Here is a 17,071-nt window from a genome sequence, read left to right as displayed (position 1 = left end):
CACTAGGCATTTTAGCTGAGTAAGTGACATCTATCAAAGACATATCCCAGCCCACGACACAGCTGTGCGACGAGGTCCTGGCCAATGTGCGGGAAGCAGAAACAGAGGATGCAACTCCTGGACCACACCCTTTCCTGCTCCCCCTGAGCTGGGAGGCAAATAGACTGCACCATTCAGACAAAGACATCACTTCAAACAACCCAGGCAGGAGTCTGGGCTTCTGACTCTGAGCAGCCCCATCTACCCTGGACTGCTCCCTGAAGCATGATACAAAAAAGAAATGAGTGATCTTGCTTGTGGTCTTTTGAGTCTCTTAATAAAGCAGCTTTGCATCCAGGGTAATTTAATTCATGTAAGATAAGATCAGAGAGTCCCCTACAGGACTGCAAAGACAAAGGTCTGCTCTAGGAGTGTCAGCAAACTTTTTAATAAATTGCCAATAACATTAGCAGAAGAGGATTAAATTTTTCAAAAAAGGGCCCCAAGCACATAGACTGAGAACAGAAAAAGCACAAAGTAATTGGAAACAAAAGGTAACATACAAGAGCAAAAAAGTTAAATTTTAGGCCTAAGAAGAAAGCTATTTGTATTTCTGCAAGTAAAGGCAAAGTTGGGACTGAAAATAGAATGGACCACAGGCTTAAGCTGAAAATGGGTGCTCCCAACGAAGAGAAAGGGAAGATGCTGCTGCCTCTGTAACTAACCTTATAAACACATTTCAAATTATGTTTGTGCAAGTTTGATACAAAATTAAACTTTAAAAATGCTTAACTGTGTGAATTAATTTGGATTTACAAAAGGAAATAAATTATTTTCAAAAGAATAACAAACTCACTTAACTAATATCAGCTTGAGAGCAAACATGTCTATGAAAATATATCAAATATGTCTAATATTGATATATCATATAATAGGTATGATGATTTCAATTATATAATTTATTAATGAAAATGTCTTAATTATGTGTATACACACAATGATAAGCACAATGCCAGGAGTCTAAATGTAACAGTTTTTAAGAACATATTAATAATTTTAAAAACATAAAATCACTAGACTTATCAAGGACTTGGTCTAGAAAGTCAAGACAATTAGTTTCCAGTTTTGAAGCAGTATCTATAGAGAGATTGTGCTTCAAAGCTCAGGAGCATATAAGGACACCTGAGGACGTGACCCCACTTGTCTGGCACAGGTGCACAGAGGTATACAGCTGTGTAAGTGTGGCTTAGCACAGGTAAACATGTATGCACCGGTTACAGTACTACGTAAGAATGTAAGTATGAGATTACGATCTCTATGAGAATTATGCAGTCAAAGATGCAGGCGGCTCTTGCACTCTTGGGCTCTGCTCTGCTCCATGCTAATGTCTTGCACATGTGTTCTTTAACCTGCAAACTGCGCCCAAGAAAATCTCCTTGGGCCCCCCTGAGTGGGCCAGCAAGGCAGCTGTGGAAACAGCACCTGAAGGCAAAGGAAAGCCCTGGGAATGGCTGATAAGTGACCCTTGTCCTCACTTTGCTACCCATAGCCACCTTATGCCAGCTGGAAAGGCCCAGAAGGACTGAGATCAATCCATCTGAAGCAGAGGGATGTCTTGCAAGGCTTAGAAGCAATAGACAAGACAAATTCCTCCTTCACTGTGAAACAGCAGGGCAGGGCTTGGCTGTTCTTAACTCTGTTCCACCACGTAAATCAAGAGGCAGATGGCCTTGCCCGGCAGGTAGAGGGGCACTACCAGCTGTGAGAAGCCCTGCCTCCTCCAGCAATGTCTTCAGAAGCAGGAGACCAGACTATGACAATTCGGTTGATGGCAGCAGCCCACCTGGTTTGGGAGAATCAGGGTGACCCCCTAGAGCAAGCCACTAAATGAACAACCTACCTAGGCTTGATAGCTGTGCTTCATGAAATGGGCATATGGCAAATGATGCTTGCACTGCAGTTCTGTAGCCCAGACCAGGAACTGCTGGTGGCACACATGGAGGACATGATCCGGGCAAGTGGGCTGGCTGGCATGTTTGGGTCAGGGGCAGCCTTTCTTTACAGATCACCTGACCCACGATGCTCTGGGTACCTTGGCCAGACTGGGAGACGTGGAAGTAAAGTACCAAGGTAAGACAAGATGTGGTCAAAACTGTGCTGGCAAAGGAGAAAGAAAGGGGGAGCCCTAAGTCAGTGGGCAATCCCTCAACAATAGGCTTGGAGTCCCTGAAGGTCAGTGGGTACCACATCTGGGTGGACCTGCTTGCTGCTGGCCTAGCCGCAGACAGGTTAGATGGGCAGCCTTTGAGTGCATTGCTGACCCTGAAGGCAGTTATGCGTTGAGCAGCAATCCTGGCTGATGGGCCAGGGTCAAAGGTGTGCTTGTCTCAGGGGTCTTGGGAGGTCAAAGGCCACATGTGGAACTATTTACTGGTCCCTAAAACATGTGCAGCATGTACTAGCCTTAGTGGGTCCTGGAGCAGAGTCAACACTGACACATGACAACCCAGACCATTTACAGGACCTACTGCAAGCATAGAAGGGTATGGAGGTCACTACACCATGGTTGGGGGCCCAGGTGACTTTTGGTATTGAGCGCTTGCCCCCACATCCATATTTATGTTGCCCGGCTGCTGAATCCATACTGGGGGTGGACAGACTGACTGGTGCTCAGCCAGATGCCATGCAGGCAGAACGCTGGCTGTGAACTGGCGGGGTAAAAGCTGTAGTCAGAGGCCATCCACATAGTGCACCGCTGACTCTCCTATGGGCCACATGGCTATGTGCATGGAACAGCATCAGCTGTGGAGGCCATGATGCAATGGGACCAGCTGTCCTAAAACTGGAAAAAGCAGGGGTGATACTCCCTGCACAGAGCCCTGCAGTGTGGCCCAGGCAGAAGCCAGGTGGGTCACGGCAAATGGCTGCGAAGTCTCTCCCTGACACTGGCAGCCTTCACCCAGAGGGGCAGCTAGGGGGTCTTCCAGATGTTGCCATAAAGCTATTGGCATAGCCCAACTAAAATAAATCAGGCACACAGGCTTAAACATTGCACAGTTTCTCTTATAAAAGAAACCCAAATATCAATATGGGGCAAAAGGGTGCAGTGGTGCACGTCTATAAGCCTACCACTCAAAAGGCTGAGGCAGGATTGTTGTACATTCAAAACCAGCCTGGGCTACAAAGTGAGCTCAAGGCCAGCATGAGCTGCATAATGAGACCCTGTCTCAAAAAGACAAAACAAACAAACAATATATTTACATATATAGTAAAATAAAAGATAATAGGAAACAAAATTTCCTAGGGTTATTTGGTTGATTAATCGAAAAAACAAGCTTTAAACTTCACTAGCTAGGATTATCTTTCCATTCATGATATCACTCTGTAGTTTTGTCAAATGAACCTTTGGATATGAAAAAAATTATGACACAAAAAACCTCCATAAACAAAGGTGAAAAGACTAACTGCAAAATATTTCATAACAAAAATGCCTTAGGGCCAGGGATTTAACTCAGTGGCATAAGCCCCTTCCTTTTAAGTGCGCAGTTGTGAGTTCAATCTCCAGTACAAAAAACATATATATATATTAAATATTAAAAATATCTAAAAGCAACTTGAAATAGGAAATTTATCATTTTAAGAAGTCAACTGGTCAGCACTCAGGAGGCTGAGGCAAGAGGATTATTCCAAGTTCGAGACCAGCCTGGGCGACAAAGTGGATCCAAGACTAGTCTGATTTGCATAGAGAGACTGTCTCACCCTGCCCCCCCCCCCAAAAAAAAGAATAGGAGTTTAAGACAGGATAGTGTGGCACATACCAGTAACACCAACAGTCAGGAGGTTGAGGGAGGCCTGCCACAACTTTGAGATCAACCTGAACTACATAGTGAGAACTTGTCTCAAAAAAGCAAAATAGAAGAAAGAAGATGACCTATAGTTAATGTGAAATTCATTTTTAAAAGCCAACAAAATTATACAGTAATTAACACCTATCTGAGGTGGATTATTTCTAACAGCAAAAAATACTGTAGAAACAAAGTAAATATTCACTAGGAGGAACTAGTTAAACAGAGTACGGCGAGAGCTACAACACAGCTACAATAAAGAATAAGGAAAAGCAGTAGGTATCGAGAGGCAAAGAAACTTATTAGCCTTTTATTTTAAATTCATTTGTTGTTCAAATTTAGATTGTTGTCTTGTAGTGCTGGAAATCAAACCCAGGGCCTCATGCATACCTGACAGGTGCTCTACCACTGGGCCATAACTCAAGTCCCAAATATTTTTAATAAACTGGTAGCTCTTTAAAATGTAAACACTCCATAAAAACTAATCATATCCATATGTATTACTCAAAATAATCTATTAAATCCTAGAACTTGGGAGGTTGAGGCAGGAGGATCACCATGGCTTTCAGCACACACGGCGTGCTCAAGTGTGGTCTAAACTAAATGGCAAGACCTGTCTTAAAATAAGTAAATTAATTAATAAATAATAAATATAAATTTTTTAAATTTAAAGGCCAAAATAATCTATTAAAAGTTTTTTGATGCTCCAAGATGAATCTCAAGAATTTATCATTTAACAAGATTCCCTTTATAATTTGCATATAGTAAGCAATTTGTGCCTGTTTGAATTTCAGACATCTACTACTAGTTACGTGACTATTACTTAGGCAATTTAATGAGAATGTCTCAAAATACATATACAATTTTTTTAAACTGTATTAAGGGTTGGGGATGGGTGCTATACCATGCACCTGTAATCCTAGGTACTTTGGGGGCTGGAGCAGGAGGATCACAAGTTTGAGGCCTGCTTGAGCAAAAGCCTGGGCAACTTCTGACTGTCTCAAAACAAATATTAGCAACGGATGAGAAGTAGCTCAGTGGAGGAGCGCCCTCGAGTTCAATCCCCACTGCCACAAAAAGTGGGGCTGGGGCCGGAGGTGGGGCTCAGAAGTAGAGAGGCCGTCCCCAGGAAAGGCGTGGAGTCAGTGTCCTGGCGGGGGCACACAGGGCAGTGTTAAGTGCTCTGTGACTGTTTCCTCACCTGTAAAAATGCCCTCATAGGACTAAGGAGCACAAGAGTTACCTAGGCAGCGCTGCCAACAGCATTACCATGGAGGGGCAGCTGCCATTGCTAAGTACAATGCCCTGCCACTCTCCCGACTGCACAGACAGCAGTGATACCTGGGACCTGGTACCCGGAACCCAGAGAGAAAGGAGTGACATGGAATTCTCTCCTAGCTGAATATTCTCTGGCAATGCAAACTTGGTAGCTTCTTAATTTACAAATAGAAGAAAAAGAAATGTATTCAGTTAAATGAATAGGCAAAGGCAAATCCTATTCTGAGACAGATCCAACTTTTCTAAATCCCACTTCTGCTGCTGCTATCTCTTAGCACCTGAAGCTTCTCAGGTTTCCATGGTTCTCTTGTTTAAAGGACTTGTTTTAGGTTTTCTCCTTACTGACAAGAAAAAAAGCTACTCTGGCCAGACACAGTGGCACACATCTGTAATCCCAGCACTTGGGAGGCAGAATCAGTAGGACCATGAGTTCCAATTCAGCCTGGCTAGACTGAGGCCCTGTCTCAAAATGGAGGGCACAAGAGAAGACTTCATCTGTTGATCAGAGCATACAAGTACTCTTCTGGGTTTCAGGAGTCACACAAGCTTTGCTGGAAACTTCTCTTCCTAAGGCTCAATCAGAACTGCTCACTTTATCCTGTTCAATACGGGCAGGGCCCTTCTCCAGGGACAAGAGGTTTTTCTCTAGGAACCAACTCAGAGCCAACAGCAGGAAAAGGTCACAGCACAGCTCTTGCTTCTTTCTTTAGTAACACCCTTTGCATCCAGGTAATGCTCTCCTTCCTTTGAAGCCCAGGCCCCTGGGCCCTGATGCCGTCTGCCATATGCCTTATTTCTCATATCGTTGTGTGGTCACAAACACGGTTTCTTTGCAGCAGTGAGGCGCAGCAAACAACACTGTGCATGGAATTCAGCAGACCGGGGCTCAAACTTCAGCTCGTTTTAAGAGCCATGCGACCGCAAGAAAGCTCCTTAACCTACGACTTGGTTCCTTTGCATTATAAAATGGAGATTTTCTGCTCCAGAGTGACACTGAGATTACAGAAAGTGAAGTAGGTGAATCTAAAGTAGACCCCAGGAGAGGCTACACCCTCGGTGAATTTGGAAGACCTTGTGAATGAGGTTAAAATTAAGCTCTTCTGCTCTGAAAGTACAGTACAGACAAGCTTATTTAAAAGAGGGCTGGGGATTTAGCTCAGTAGTATGGCACCTGCCTGGCAAGTACAAAGTTCTGAGTTCAACTCCTGATACCAAAATAAATAAAATAAAAGTAGGGAGAGGAAAGAGAATGTTGAAGCAAAGTATCTTTTGAAAGACCATTAATACCAAGCCTTTCACAAAACATCCCATTATAGTATTTCTAAAGGGACTATTCAAATTCAGTTCTTGCCCCTCAAAATATAATATATATACCACTACTTGTGAGCAGTAGGACATTACAGTGGGCTGCACTGCTTTCTGAAGCACGTGGCTTATGATGTGCCAAGATCCTGGGGCTTGATGACACAGCCAGTGTCATATCACAGAAAATATCAGTAGAAGATCTAATAACCCCATTGATCTTGTACCTACTGCTGGATAAAAATCCACTTCAGAATCAAAATTATGCTATTAAGGAAAACAACTAACAACCTTAAAAAAAAAACCTGCAATATTCGGTCAAAGGAACAACTTAATAAATGGATATACTGTTTATAAATGTATTAACATGTCAGTTCTTTCCAGAGAATACTGTTTGTGTGAAACTTTTAAGAGCATAATCAAACTTGACAACACAGGTACTAAACTTCATCATAAAATGTGAGTGTCCTACATGTAAGTGTGAATACCGTACGGGACCCCTCATTTGAGTGAGGCAAATGACAAAGAAATTGCTAAGAGGGACAGAAAAGGCAAAGGGGACAGATCTTATCTAACAGGGAAGTGGTCCAGGGAAACAAGGAGTGGGCAGACGGGAAAGGGAAATGAGAGGAATAAAGTTGTGCCATGTATACAAGTAAGCCATAACGTGTGTCAACACAAATAGTATCAACAAGTACACACAAGCTGACAGGGAAGGGGGAGGATTATTTAAAAAAGGCTGCAGTATATACAGATAACCACTCCCCAGGATGATTATAAACTCCATGAATTATAAACATGTACTAATAAAAAAGTCAATGTCCTAGAATAGCTACCCCCCCCAACAAGTAAGATAGCTTTCCTATCACTACAATAAAGCACCCAACTACCATGATCACAATGGGGCACTGGTACACTTAAACGCTTGGAGCATATCAGGGGTTCTACTACCAAGGTGCTTTAGAAGTTATTAATACAACCACCCATGGTTATGAAGCCCATTTTTCAGATGATGAAACTGAGATCGATAAAAAAGTTAACTGCATAGGATCAAGGCAGTGTTGTGAACTGTAGGATCTGTTCATTAAATTAAGGGGGGAAAAAAAAACCCTAAACAACCTGGTATAAAAAATAGACAAAGGTTGTAACATGTAATTATATTACTATGCAAAACACATGTATCTATGTATTTAAAAGTTCAACCTCAGAAATACCTATCAGGGTGGGTAACAGTGGTGGGCGCTGAGTATCCATACATACCGGGCTTAACAGTGCTGGGCACCGAGTATTCATACACCCTGGACTAAACAGTGCTGGGCACCGAGTATTCATACACACGGGGAGCGCCTACTTACATAGCATCTGTGGAAGGCGCTCTGACATCTGCACTTTCACAGCAATTTTCTTCCAGGATCAGACACAAACACAAAATGCCACACATACGGAGGACGTGTAAAACTGACACAGTGAAAAGAATGAACTGGCCAACAACAGGGGAGAGGTGAACACTTAAAACATCCACACACAGGAAGACTGGGATACACTCTCAGCACAAAAAAAAGCAACTCATGGACTATGTACATTTTAACCCACTTGTTAAAAAGAACCCCAAAAATGAGAAATAGAGAGACTACAAAAAAGATGATATTTACATAAATAGGTTGAAAAATGCATTTTTAAGAAAGTTTACAAGGGTCCACACACAACCTAAGGTATCTGGGAATACCTTGGAGAAGGGGTATAGTTGGGCTGAGGAGCTGAAGGTGTCTTTACACTAAATATTCTTCTCTGTAACAAGATATTTAATGTATTTGCAATTTTGAGAAAAGACAAAAACAAGTGACAAGAATTTACAACCTTGTGCTCGTTTGTTTAAAAAAGAGGAAGTTGAATAAACCAGTGAAAACACTAACCAACCACAGAGAATGAGAGGACAATAAAATTAAATATCAAGAATAACTATTGACACCTATGAAGATTCAAAGCAACTGACACAATAAATTTTATTGTTTCCATAATAGGCTCTAGACAAAATGAAGACAATGGGGACAATGACAACACATTTAAACTCATCACAAATTAATCTGTTACAAATTTCCAGTGGTTCAACATATTAAAGAGTAAAATATATAAAGAAAAAAACAATATATAAATATTCATATTTTGCAGCACAATGCAATGTCTTTTTAAAAAGTTTGCTAATTATGTCCTAACTCTGACAATGATACAAAAACACAAAATCAGACCTTTTTTCCTAATCTTTCCCATGATCTGGATCTGAAGATTACAGTATTAGAGAAATATGCAAGAATAAAACAAGTTTAGTGCTCAGAGATAAATAATTTCCTTATTTTAATGCATAAAGGTTCCAAGATTTCCATTCAAAAAAAGCTAATCACTGAAGTATGCGGATAAATAAAACAGATTTGACAACACTATTATAATCAAACCCAACTAATGATATACTAAAAATATATGTGTATACATATTTATATATGCAATGTCTAGTTCAGAAAAAAAAAAGATGCCTTGGTGAAAATGATTCAGAAAATAAGTCACTAATGCACATTATGTACAAAACCTTCTGTATACAAAATTAAACTGTTTTCAACGAAGTCCCATGTTTATATCCATCTGAAACCAGTCCTTGAGAGATAAGTAGGTCTACTAATGGTTTCTCTTTGAAACTGTGACTAAGGCAGCTCTCTGTCCAACATTTTCTCTTATCCACCTGTCACCACTAGTAGGAACACAGGTAAATACTACACAGATGCAACCCGAATCGCCTCTGCTGTACTGGAGCTCTGTTCCGTGTTACAATTGGGGAGAGTAGAGTTGCTACAAAGAATATTTCTCTTGCTTAAAATATACTGATTCTCTATTCCAAATTAAGCACTTACTTAAGAAATTAAGAGGCTGAGAAGCCACTCCATTTGGTGTCAGTATCAATAGCCCTATAAGAAAGAATTCTGTATTGGAATAGTTAGAAAAGTTCTCATTTAAGGTAGTAATGCATCCTTCACCTGCATAGAATCAATTTGGTTTAGTAGCTCTTTGCCCCAGAACACCAGTCTGGAGTTCAAATATGTATGCTCCTGAAGGCCCATCTCAGATATCCAAGAGATCTCATACAAGCAATAAGAAAACACATAGGGAATCCAAGCTGTTAAAATCTGTTTGATGAGTCTTGCAGCACTCCTCATCTGGAGTAGCTGGTGAAAGTGGAAACAAAAATGGCAAAGGTGGGGCCACTGAGTTGTCAAATATTTACACCAGTAACTATTTAGTAAGTCTGTAAGCAAACAAAATGAAAGGGTACATCTCTAGCTCATCATTCCATAAGCAGTGAGGAGCTGACAAACTCAACACCTAAAAAAGGGGAAACAGTCTGAGGCAAAAGTTGTAGGTCCGTAAATATATATTTTATCTGCACACACAATTGTGTTTTATTTTGTATATATTTACATATATATCCACAAGATGCCCTGCAGTGTAGTTTAAAGGCCTGCAAAAAGGAACAAACTACTCTAGGAGAGGCCCTGGACGTCATACCAGCTATGTAAGAAACTGCTGTAACCCTTATGAACAAAGACATTACTATTAACATCAAGTTAGTAATAAGTTTGGGCTATTGGTTTTTTACCACTACCAATTAGTATGTCATCACAACATTTGTTACACAGAGAATAAAAAAAAAAAAAAAGAACACTAGCCAGATTTTAAATTCACAAGAAAAAAGATGCTCAGTATGGCAAACAAAGTTCAAATTCCAGAGTAGGGAAAAATATCAAAACTTTATAAATCTCCTGGGATGCAATTCAATTACTGCATCATTAGAAAAATAGGCTCATAGAATGATCGGTGCTGCTAAGGGTTCTCTCAAGACATCCACCCATGTTTATCTTTTTCCTCTTTTATTTCCAGCTGGAGGTTTCTTCAACTGAAGGAGTTGTCCTCCTGTTCCAAAACCTGCAGATGCAGGATTGGACACCCCAAATGTCAAACCAGCTGATGCCGTGATGCCAGGATTGCTGAAGTTAAACCCAGATGTACTTGAGCTGCCAAATCCTTATTTTTAGGGAAGAAAACATTTATATCAGAAGTGAAATCTCTCTCTCTTTTACACATACACACACACACACACACACACACACACACACACACACACACCATTAAAAACACGAGTGATAAATGTCTTTCTGAAAGAAGAATAGCAAATATCTTAGGGACTTGAATTTTTAACATGGAATTTTACAGATTAATAATTTAACAATTAAATGGAGCCCTCAAACACACAAGCTTGGCAATTCAGGCCAAAAGAGAAGCCTCAGCACAGAGTAAGTAAAATCTACAGCAAACCAAGTTAGCAGAAACTTTCCTGTTAATTAAATACATTCAAGCTCCATCACAAAATTTTGAAAGAGAAATTTTCACAACATTTGGAATCTTAAATCCTCCAAGAAAGCTTCTATTCACAGGGTTAAGGACAATGAATATACAAAAGAGCAGTATAGATTCAAACTGAAAATTTTAAGAGCCCTTGTAAATAAAGATCAAGCACTCTTACTGCCTAGTTAGGTAGGCAGCATTATTTATAGTTTTGATACCACTCACTAAATTCTGTATCTTACTATATTGAAATTGCTGATTTTAAGAACTACTTAAATTTTCTATCAGTCAAAAGATCAGACCTAGAAAAATGCAAATTAATCATCAGTTATAAGACTGTGGTATTCTTAAAATCAGAGGGACTTAGAAATGAAGATTTCTTTGAAACAAAAATATGTCTCTTGAATGAGTAATGATAAAAGTAGATTAAACTTTTAACATTTTGGTTTCATTTTTGCAATACTGAAGACAACTGTTTAACATGAATAAAGTCATTAGGGCTCAAATTCATCTCTAGTTTTAAGAGAGGATACGATTATTACATAAAACTAAGAAATCCTGTTAAAAAATCTCATGCTTGGCATGATTGTGCACCCCTGTAATCTCAACACTCAGCAAGGCTGAGGCAGGAGAATCACTGTGAGTGCAAGGCCAGCCTGGGGTACATGATAAGACTCTGTCTCCAAAAAAAAAAAAGAAAGAAAGAAAAAAAGTTACACTCTTATCCTTTAGTTGTTAAGAAATAAAACTATATAATTAGTTAGGCCTTGCGTGCTCCATCCAGGTAGCAGAAACTGAATCAGGGACCTTTTTATATGACTGAAAATAACAATAATTATCCCTTTAAAATAACTTGCACTTTTAAATTTGCCTGGAATTCAGGCAGAAACACACAAACCTGCACTAAGACTTCCTGAGGGTTTATTTGTTGTTCCAAATCCAAATGTGGAGGCCCCTGTGGTGCTGGATCCAAAACCAGAGCTAGTTCCAAATCCTAGTGAAAGGGTAATAAGAGAAATATACAATGGCACATAAAACACAGGTTACAGGATGCTCGCAAGTAAAGCTGAAAAGTATCAAAGGTATAACACAGCATTGAAAACAAAGCCTTATTAAGGAAATCTGCTATTTATTCCTGTGCATAACACTGAGAAAAAACAGACTAATTCTGATATAAACCATTTATTTATAACTATTTAGCCTAAGTTTATGACTCATCAGTAAATTTTAAAGAGTAAGGCCATAAAAATCAAGGTCACATTGATATTTTTCCTTTCAGATGTGTTAGAAATTTTATTGACCATTCAAATATGATTTGAGTTTTAAGTATATGTACTTGATGGCTAATTTATTTGCAAAAAAAAAAAAAAAAAGACTAACGTCATAAACAAGCAAACATGCACAACAAGGTAAACACTGACACAATCTGTTTATCAAAACATTCTCCATTCAGAAGCCTCACCCCTGAAACTCTCTGTATATCCAGTCCATCACTTTATGCCTAGTTCATCAACAGGAGGATGCTGGCCATATCACCGTCGATGTTAAAGTAAGAAACTGATAGTGGGAACATCATGTTTTTCTCTTGATAATCTCACAATTTGAAGTATTTCTCACCACATTAAGTTAATGAAGATATTCTAAGTACTTGAACACTTACTTTTCAGGTGTGCTACAAAATAGTTCAAATTCTTTTCAGATTTTGCCATGGCTTACCTAAAGTACTGAGTTTGACAGTTATCTCTATCTGTAACTCTAAGAAATAGGACGGCAAATGATAACAAGACCATGGAAATTAGCTTACCTGTCATGATTACAGTAATTTCTAATACAGAATAGTTTATATTAAATAATGGTACTAGCTTATAGGCTTTCCCTATTATACGTGCTTTAGTGGAAAAAAGGGAACTTTATTCTATATTACAATGTACTTGCAAAAACACAAAGAACTTTCAACTAAACAATATCAAAAAATTATGAATGCATTTGTATTTATCTAACATTGTTACAGATTTATCTAACTTATAAAACTATTAAAATATACTCAGTAGCTCATATATACAAGTATATATACATATATAGCCACATAAGCTGAAAGTGCTTAGAAATAGACAAATGCCAGGCTGTTTGGTTTATTATAAATTCTTCAGTTAAAGTGTTCATTTCCAGGGGAAAAATAGATAATTACTAGGTCAGCTGTAAATTGACTTCCCAAGTAATACTAAGACTAGTTTTAAAAGTTTAAGTACAGTTAAACTTTAATTCAAGTTCATGATGTCAGCATATTGATTTGAAACTGACCAGCCCTACCACTTAATTTTAATACTCTTTTACATTTAGTAATTATAGAAATTGGAATGATTCTTTAAGTTATAAATTAACAGTACAAAGCAACGATTATGTTTGGAGAATCAGTTTTGCCAGATGGAACTTTAACTTCCAAAATAGCAACAGATCCTCTTAGAAAACGTTTTACAGGCTAGTATCAATTCAAATGTATAAGAGTTTGATAAAGTATTAGAAAAGTTAAAGTGTACCTCCAAGGTTTGAAGAACCTAAGCCACTTGATTGCAAGCCAGTGCCAATACCTGAGGCGAATGGCGTTCCAAAACTAACTCCCAGAGATGGCTGTGGCCCTGGTATAAAAAAAAAAATAGGAGGGGGGAAAAAAAACAAATTTGCCTTACTCTTTCAAGAATAAAGTTCCTTTATGAAATTATTTTAAAACTGAACCGTGATTACTTTTAACAAATCCCACCTGCTAAAACTTGTGTTTTCAAGATCTTTCTGATCTAACTTGTTTGTCACAAATGATTCATCTATCCAAAAAAATTTTTAATTCACCTGCTCAGAACTATAAATTAAGAGGCTTACACAATGAAAGATGTTAGTTTAATCTACTAAATAACTTGAAATCTTTAATGTATTATAAATTATAGTTCTTTTAGATTTATTTCTAGGATTATTTTAGTTCTCTCCACTGGTTTTCATATAAAACTAGTTGGTATAATTAGGTTATTTCTATTTATTTTTAAAGAAGCTACTTACTGTTAAGAGTCAAGTCTCAATTGGTCAAGAGACTGACACTAACATAAAAAAACTATCATGTTACTTCACAAAAATACCCAAAATCTAGGCATTATTTCTTGTATAAAAAGCATAACAATAAATAGATAAAAAACAAGACAATGTTTTATTTTATTAAATTTATTATTCATTTTAAAGCAAACCAATTACATAGTAACATGACAACTCCAACTTGTTCACAAAAAGTGACAACTGAGTTCTATTCTTCAGCTTTGCTACATTACACCACGCATCACCTGATGAAATAAGATAGATAATGAACATTTACAAAGGCACCAGCCGTGTACCTTGACAGATTCAATACATTCAAGATTTCAATTCAGAAGTTCTTTTCCAACATTTTGGAAAATGTACTCAGATACAGAACAATTAGTCATCCTTTTCCCATTTGTTACTTTAAAGATTTGGCTGAGTTTGTTTGGCAAGAATAGCATCAAACTTAACTAGCCTCTCTCTTTTAACTATTTTTTTAAACTAAGAATACAAAAATCTAAAAATCTTTCATTTGATAAATTTATGAAAATTACTCAATAAATTTCATAGTACAATCTTCAGTCTTGTCTTTCAAGCACAGTGATCAGTGCATCTCAAAGTTAAGGGAATCCCAAAGTAGTACACATATTAAAATTTAAATGTTTTAAGAAATCAAAGACTTCAAGTTGTCCAATGATGAATGAAGTTTATTCCAAAGGTAGTGTAAAATATAAAGTATTAAACAAAACAAAAAACTGAGCAACTAACATTTTGCTATACAGGGACAGAAACTGGACTTCTCAAAAAGTTTCTATCCAAAAAATAAACAATAACAACTAATAGCAGCCAATGTTCTTATACTACTATTAAAAAAATAAATTAAAAAAATGACTCAAATTTTTACATCCACTTTTGAGATCAATTTAAGAATAAAACAATTGTCTAGTGACTCTTTTGTAAAATGTTACCATAGGAAAAAGAAACTAAGCGTATTATTTCATTCCTAACAAAAATAATATATAGAAAACATATGTCCAGTTTCTTTAACATTGAGAGACTTCCGTGTCACATGTTAATAGAGGCACTGCTGGTGGAAGACCCTACAGAACAATGCACACCACAGCCCTCAGCCTTACAAGTCACAGGAGTTATGCTTTTTTATTGTGTGTGGGTCTATTTTTAAAAGCAACAGAACATAATTCTCAAATCATCAATATTCAAGATAGTAAGAACTTATATCTAACAATGACAAGACTTTCCATTGCACAACAGATACATGATACTTTTGAGTTTTGTGCCTTCACACAAATTCTGAAGGCATCATCATTTATAAAACTAGTAGGCAAATGTATAACATTTTTTAATAGTAAAAACTCATGATAAATATCTCCCATGCCAAAGTATTAGCATTTATTACACTCTGGCTACCATTAGTTTCAATATTAGAAAGCAGAATCTAAATCCTCCAGGCAAAAGTTATGTAAACAGTACAAGTTTGCTTTGAAATCTGAAGTCATTCAATGAGAGGCTCTTAATTTAATAAATAAAATCGAGTTAGTAGCAATATATACCAACGACTGCCCAAAGTGAAATCTTCATGTAGAGTAACGTTTTACAAAAACTACCATATGATATATTCACCACAACAAAATCAGGCTTAGCACTGTAATTCATATTTTCCAGAATAGAATCTACTTTTTCAAAAGTAAAACTGCATTCACAGGAGGACTAAAGTGCTAAAAGTTTTTAGTTTTACAGGACCACTAAAAATACCTAGTATAATTAGTATAGTAATTCCTAAATTGTCTTTTAAAATAATTTTTCTTTAAAAACCAAAAATGCCTTTTCCCCCCAGTTTGAAAACTCTTATTTTTAACTGATTAAATGGGGAATGTTCCTTTGGTTATTAAATACAACAAAAGCACAAAAGCACAAGAAACCAAAAGAAATAGTTTTCTATTTATCACTATACCTTAAAGGTTCAAACCTTCACTAAAAGCTAGAACGTAGCTAACAAATGACCCAACAAATGCGTCATCTCTCAAAAACAGCAGCTAAGTCATGTGAGAAAGTCTTCTGTAAACATCAAGAACTTTTAAAAGGCTAAAACACAACAGCAAAACCCAGGCCTACCACGTTATCCATGCTTGCTTCACACATAAATGGCCCTCTGGTTTTTCAATTCCCTCAGCCTTCAGAACACCAACTACGGATCACATGTGCCTAAGTGCTACTGCATTTTTTTTCCCATTAAAAAAGAACTGGAGACTAAGAGTATAGCTCCGCTGCAGAGTGTGAACTTAGCATGTACTAGGCCCTGGGTTCAATCCCCAGCACAAACACACACACAGACACACACAGAGGATCAATAAGTCATTTCAGTCCGCCCTCCACCTCTAAGAAAGGTAAGAGGAAAGCAACCTTCACAATGCAGCAGTCTAAGAGAAGCTAATTAACTGGCCACGAATGGTGCACACCTGTAATCTGAGCACTCTGGTGGCTTAGGTGGAACAGCCACAAGCAGGAAGCCAGCCTGGTATACATCATGAACTCAACCTAGGCCAACCTAGACTACATAATGTGGTCCTGGCTCAAAAATGCAAAAACAAGTAAAAAGTTTTAAAAGTCATCTGCTCTGTGCCCATATTAATTTATGTTCATAAATCAAGAAGTCTACATGCAAATAAAACTAAAAACCTTCTGATAACTCAACTCTAGTACAAATCAACAGTGATGTATAAAAACAGCACAATGCTTATCTAGCTTCATCAAGACTAAAATTTGGGGAGCTGGGGATTTAGCTCAGTGGCATAAGCGCCTGCCTTGCAAGCAGGCAGTCGTGAGTTCGATCCCTGGTATCGATAAAAACGAAAAAGACAAAAAAAAAAAAACAAAAAAAACACTAAAATTTGTAATTGGCACTTGAAAGATTTCATGAAAGTTACAGAGCATAAGGAATAACCCTGGGCATAAAATAAATTACAAACAATAGTGACATCACTAAATGGGCCTTAACTCAAGCTCATCACCTATGTATCTAACAACCTCTTACATCTCACAATCTTGGTGACATGTCTAACAACTAAAGTGACCAGCATCTGAGTGGGAATGGACTGGAGTCCAGGCTTCCTTGAGAGAGACAGAAAGGAAGAGAGGCCCAATGCGAAACTGCTGTCACTACTGTTTAACCTCTCATTTTAAAAAAATCATACAGCGCA

The 17,071-nt window shown here is 37.9% G+C and overlaps 1 protein-coding gene across 2 annotated transcripts in view; it reads right to left on the bottom strand.

The window, feature by feature from the left end:
* Positions 1-8,382: 8,382 nt before the first annotated feature.
* Nup58 (nucleoporin 58) overlaps positions 8,383-17,071 on the bottom strand; it is a 35,252-nt gene continuing 26,563 nt past the window's right edge. The window contains exons 14-16 of one of the 2 annotated variants that reach the window (XM_063232528.1): positions 13,331-13,429; positions 11,692-11,787; positions 8,383-10,472 (exon numbers count right to left, since the gene is read on the bottom strand). In XM_063232528.1, the coding sequence (XP_063088598.1) occupies positions 10,303-10,472; positions 11,692-11,787; positions 13,331-13,429 (365 nt within the window). In that variant the 3' untranslated portion in view covers positions 8,383-10,302. The remainder of the gene's footprint in view (positions 10,473-11,691; positions 11,788-13,330; positions 13,430-17,071) is intronic. The other variant, XM_063232529.1, reaches the window with a different exon arrangement.

The sequence above is a fragment of the Cavia porcellus genome, unplaced genomic scaffold (assembly GCF_034190915.1).
Source record: "Cavia porcellus strain 051 isolate PalLab524CR breed Dunkin Hartley unplaced genomic scaffold, mCavPor4.1 scaffold_21, whole genome shotgun sequence".
Taxonomy (NCBI): Eukaryota; Metazoa; Chordata; class Mammalia; order Rodentia; family Caviidae; genus Cavia; species Cavia porcellus.
The sequence above is the reverse complement of the archived record's forward strand: the minus strand, read 5'-3'. Positions and strand labels throughout refer to the sequence as shown.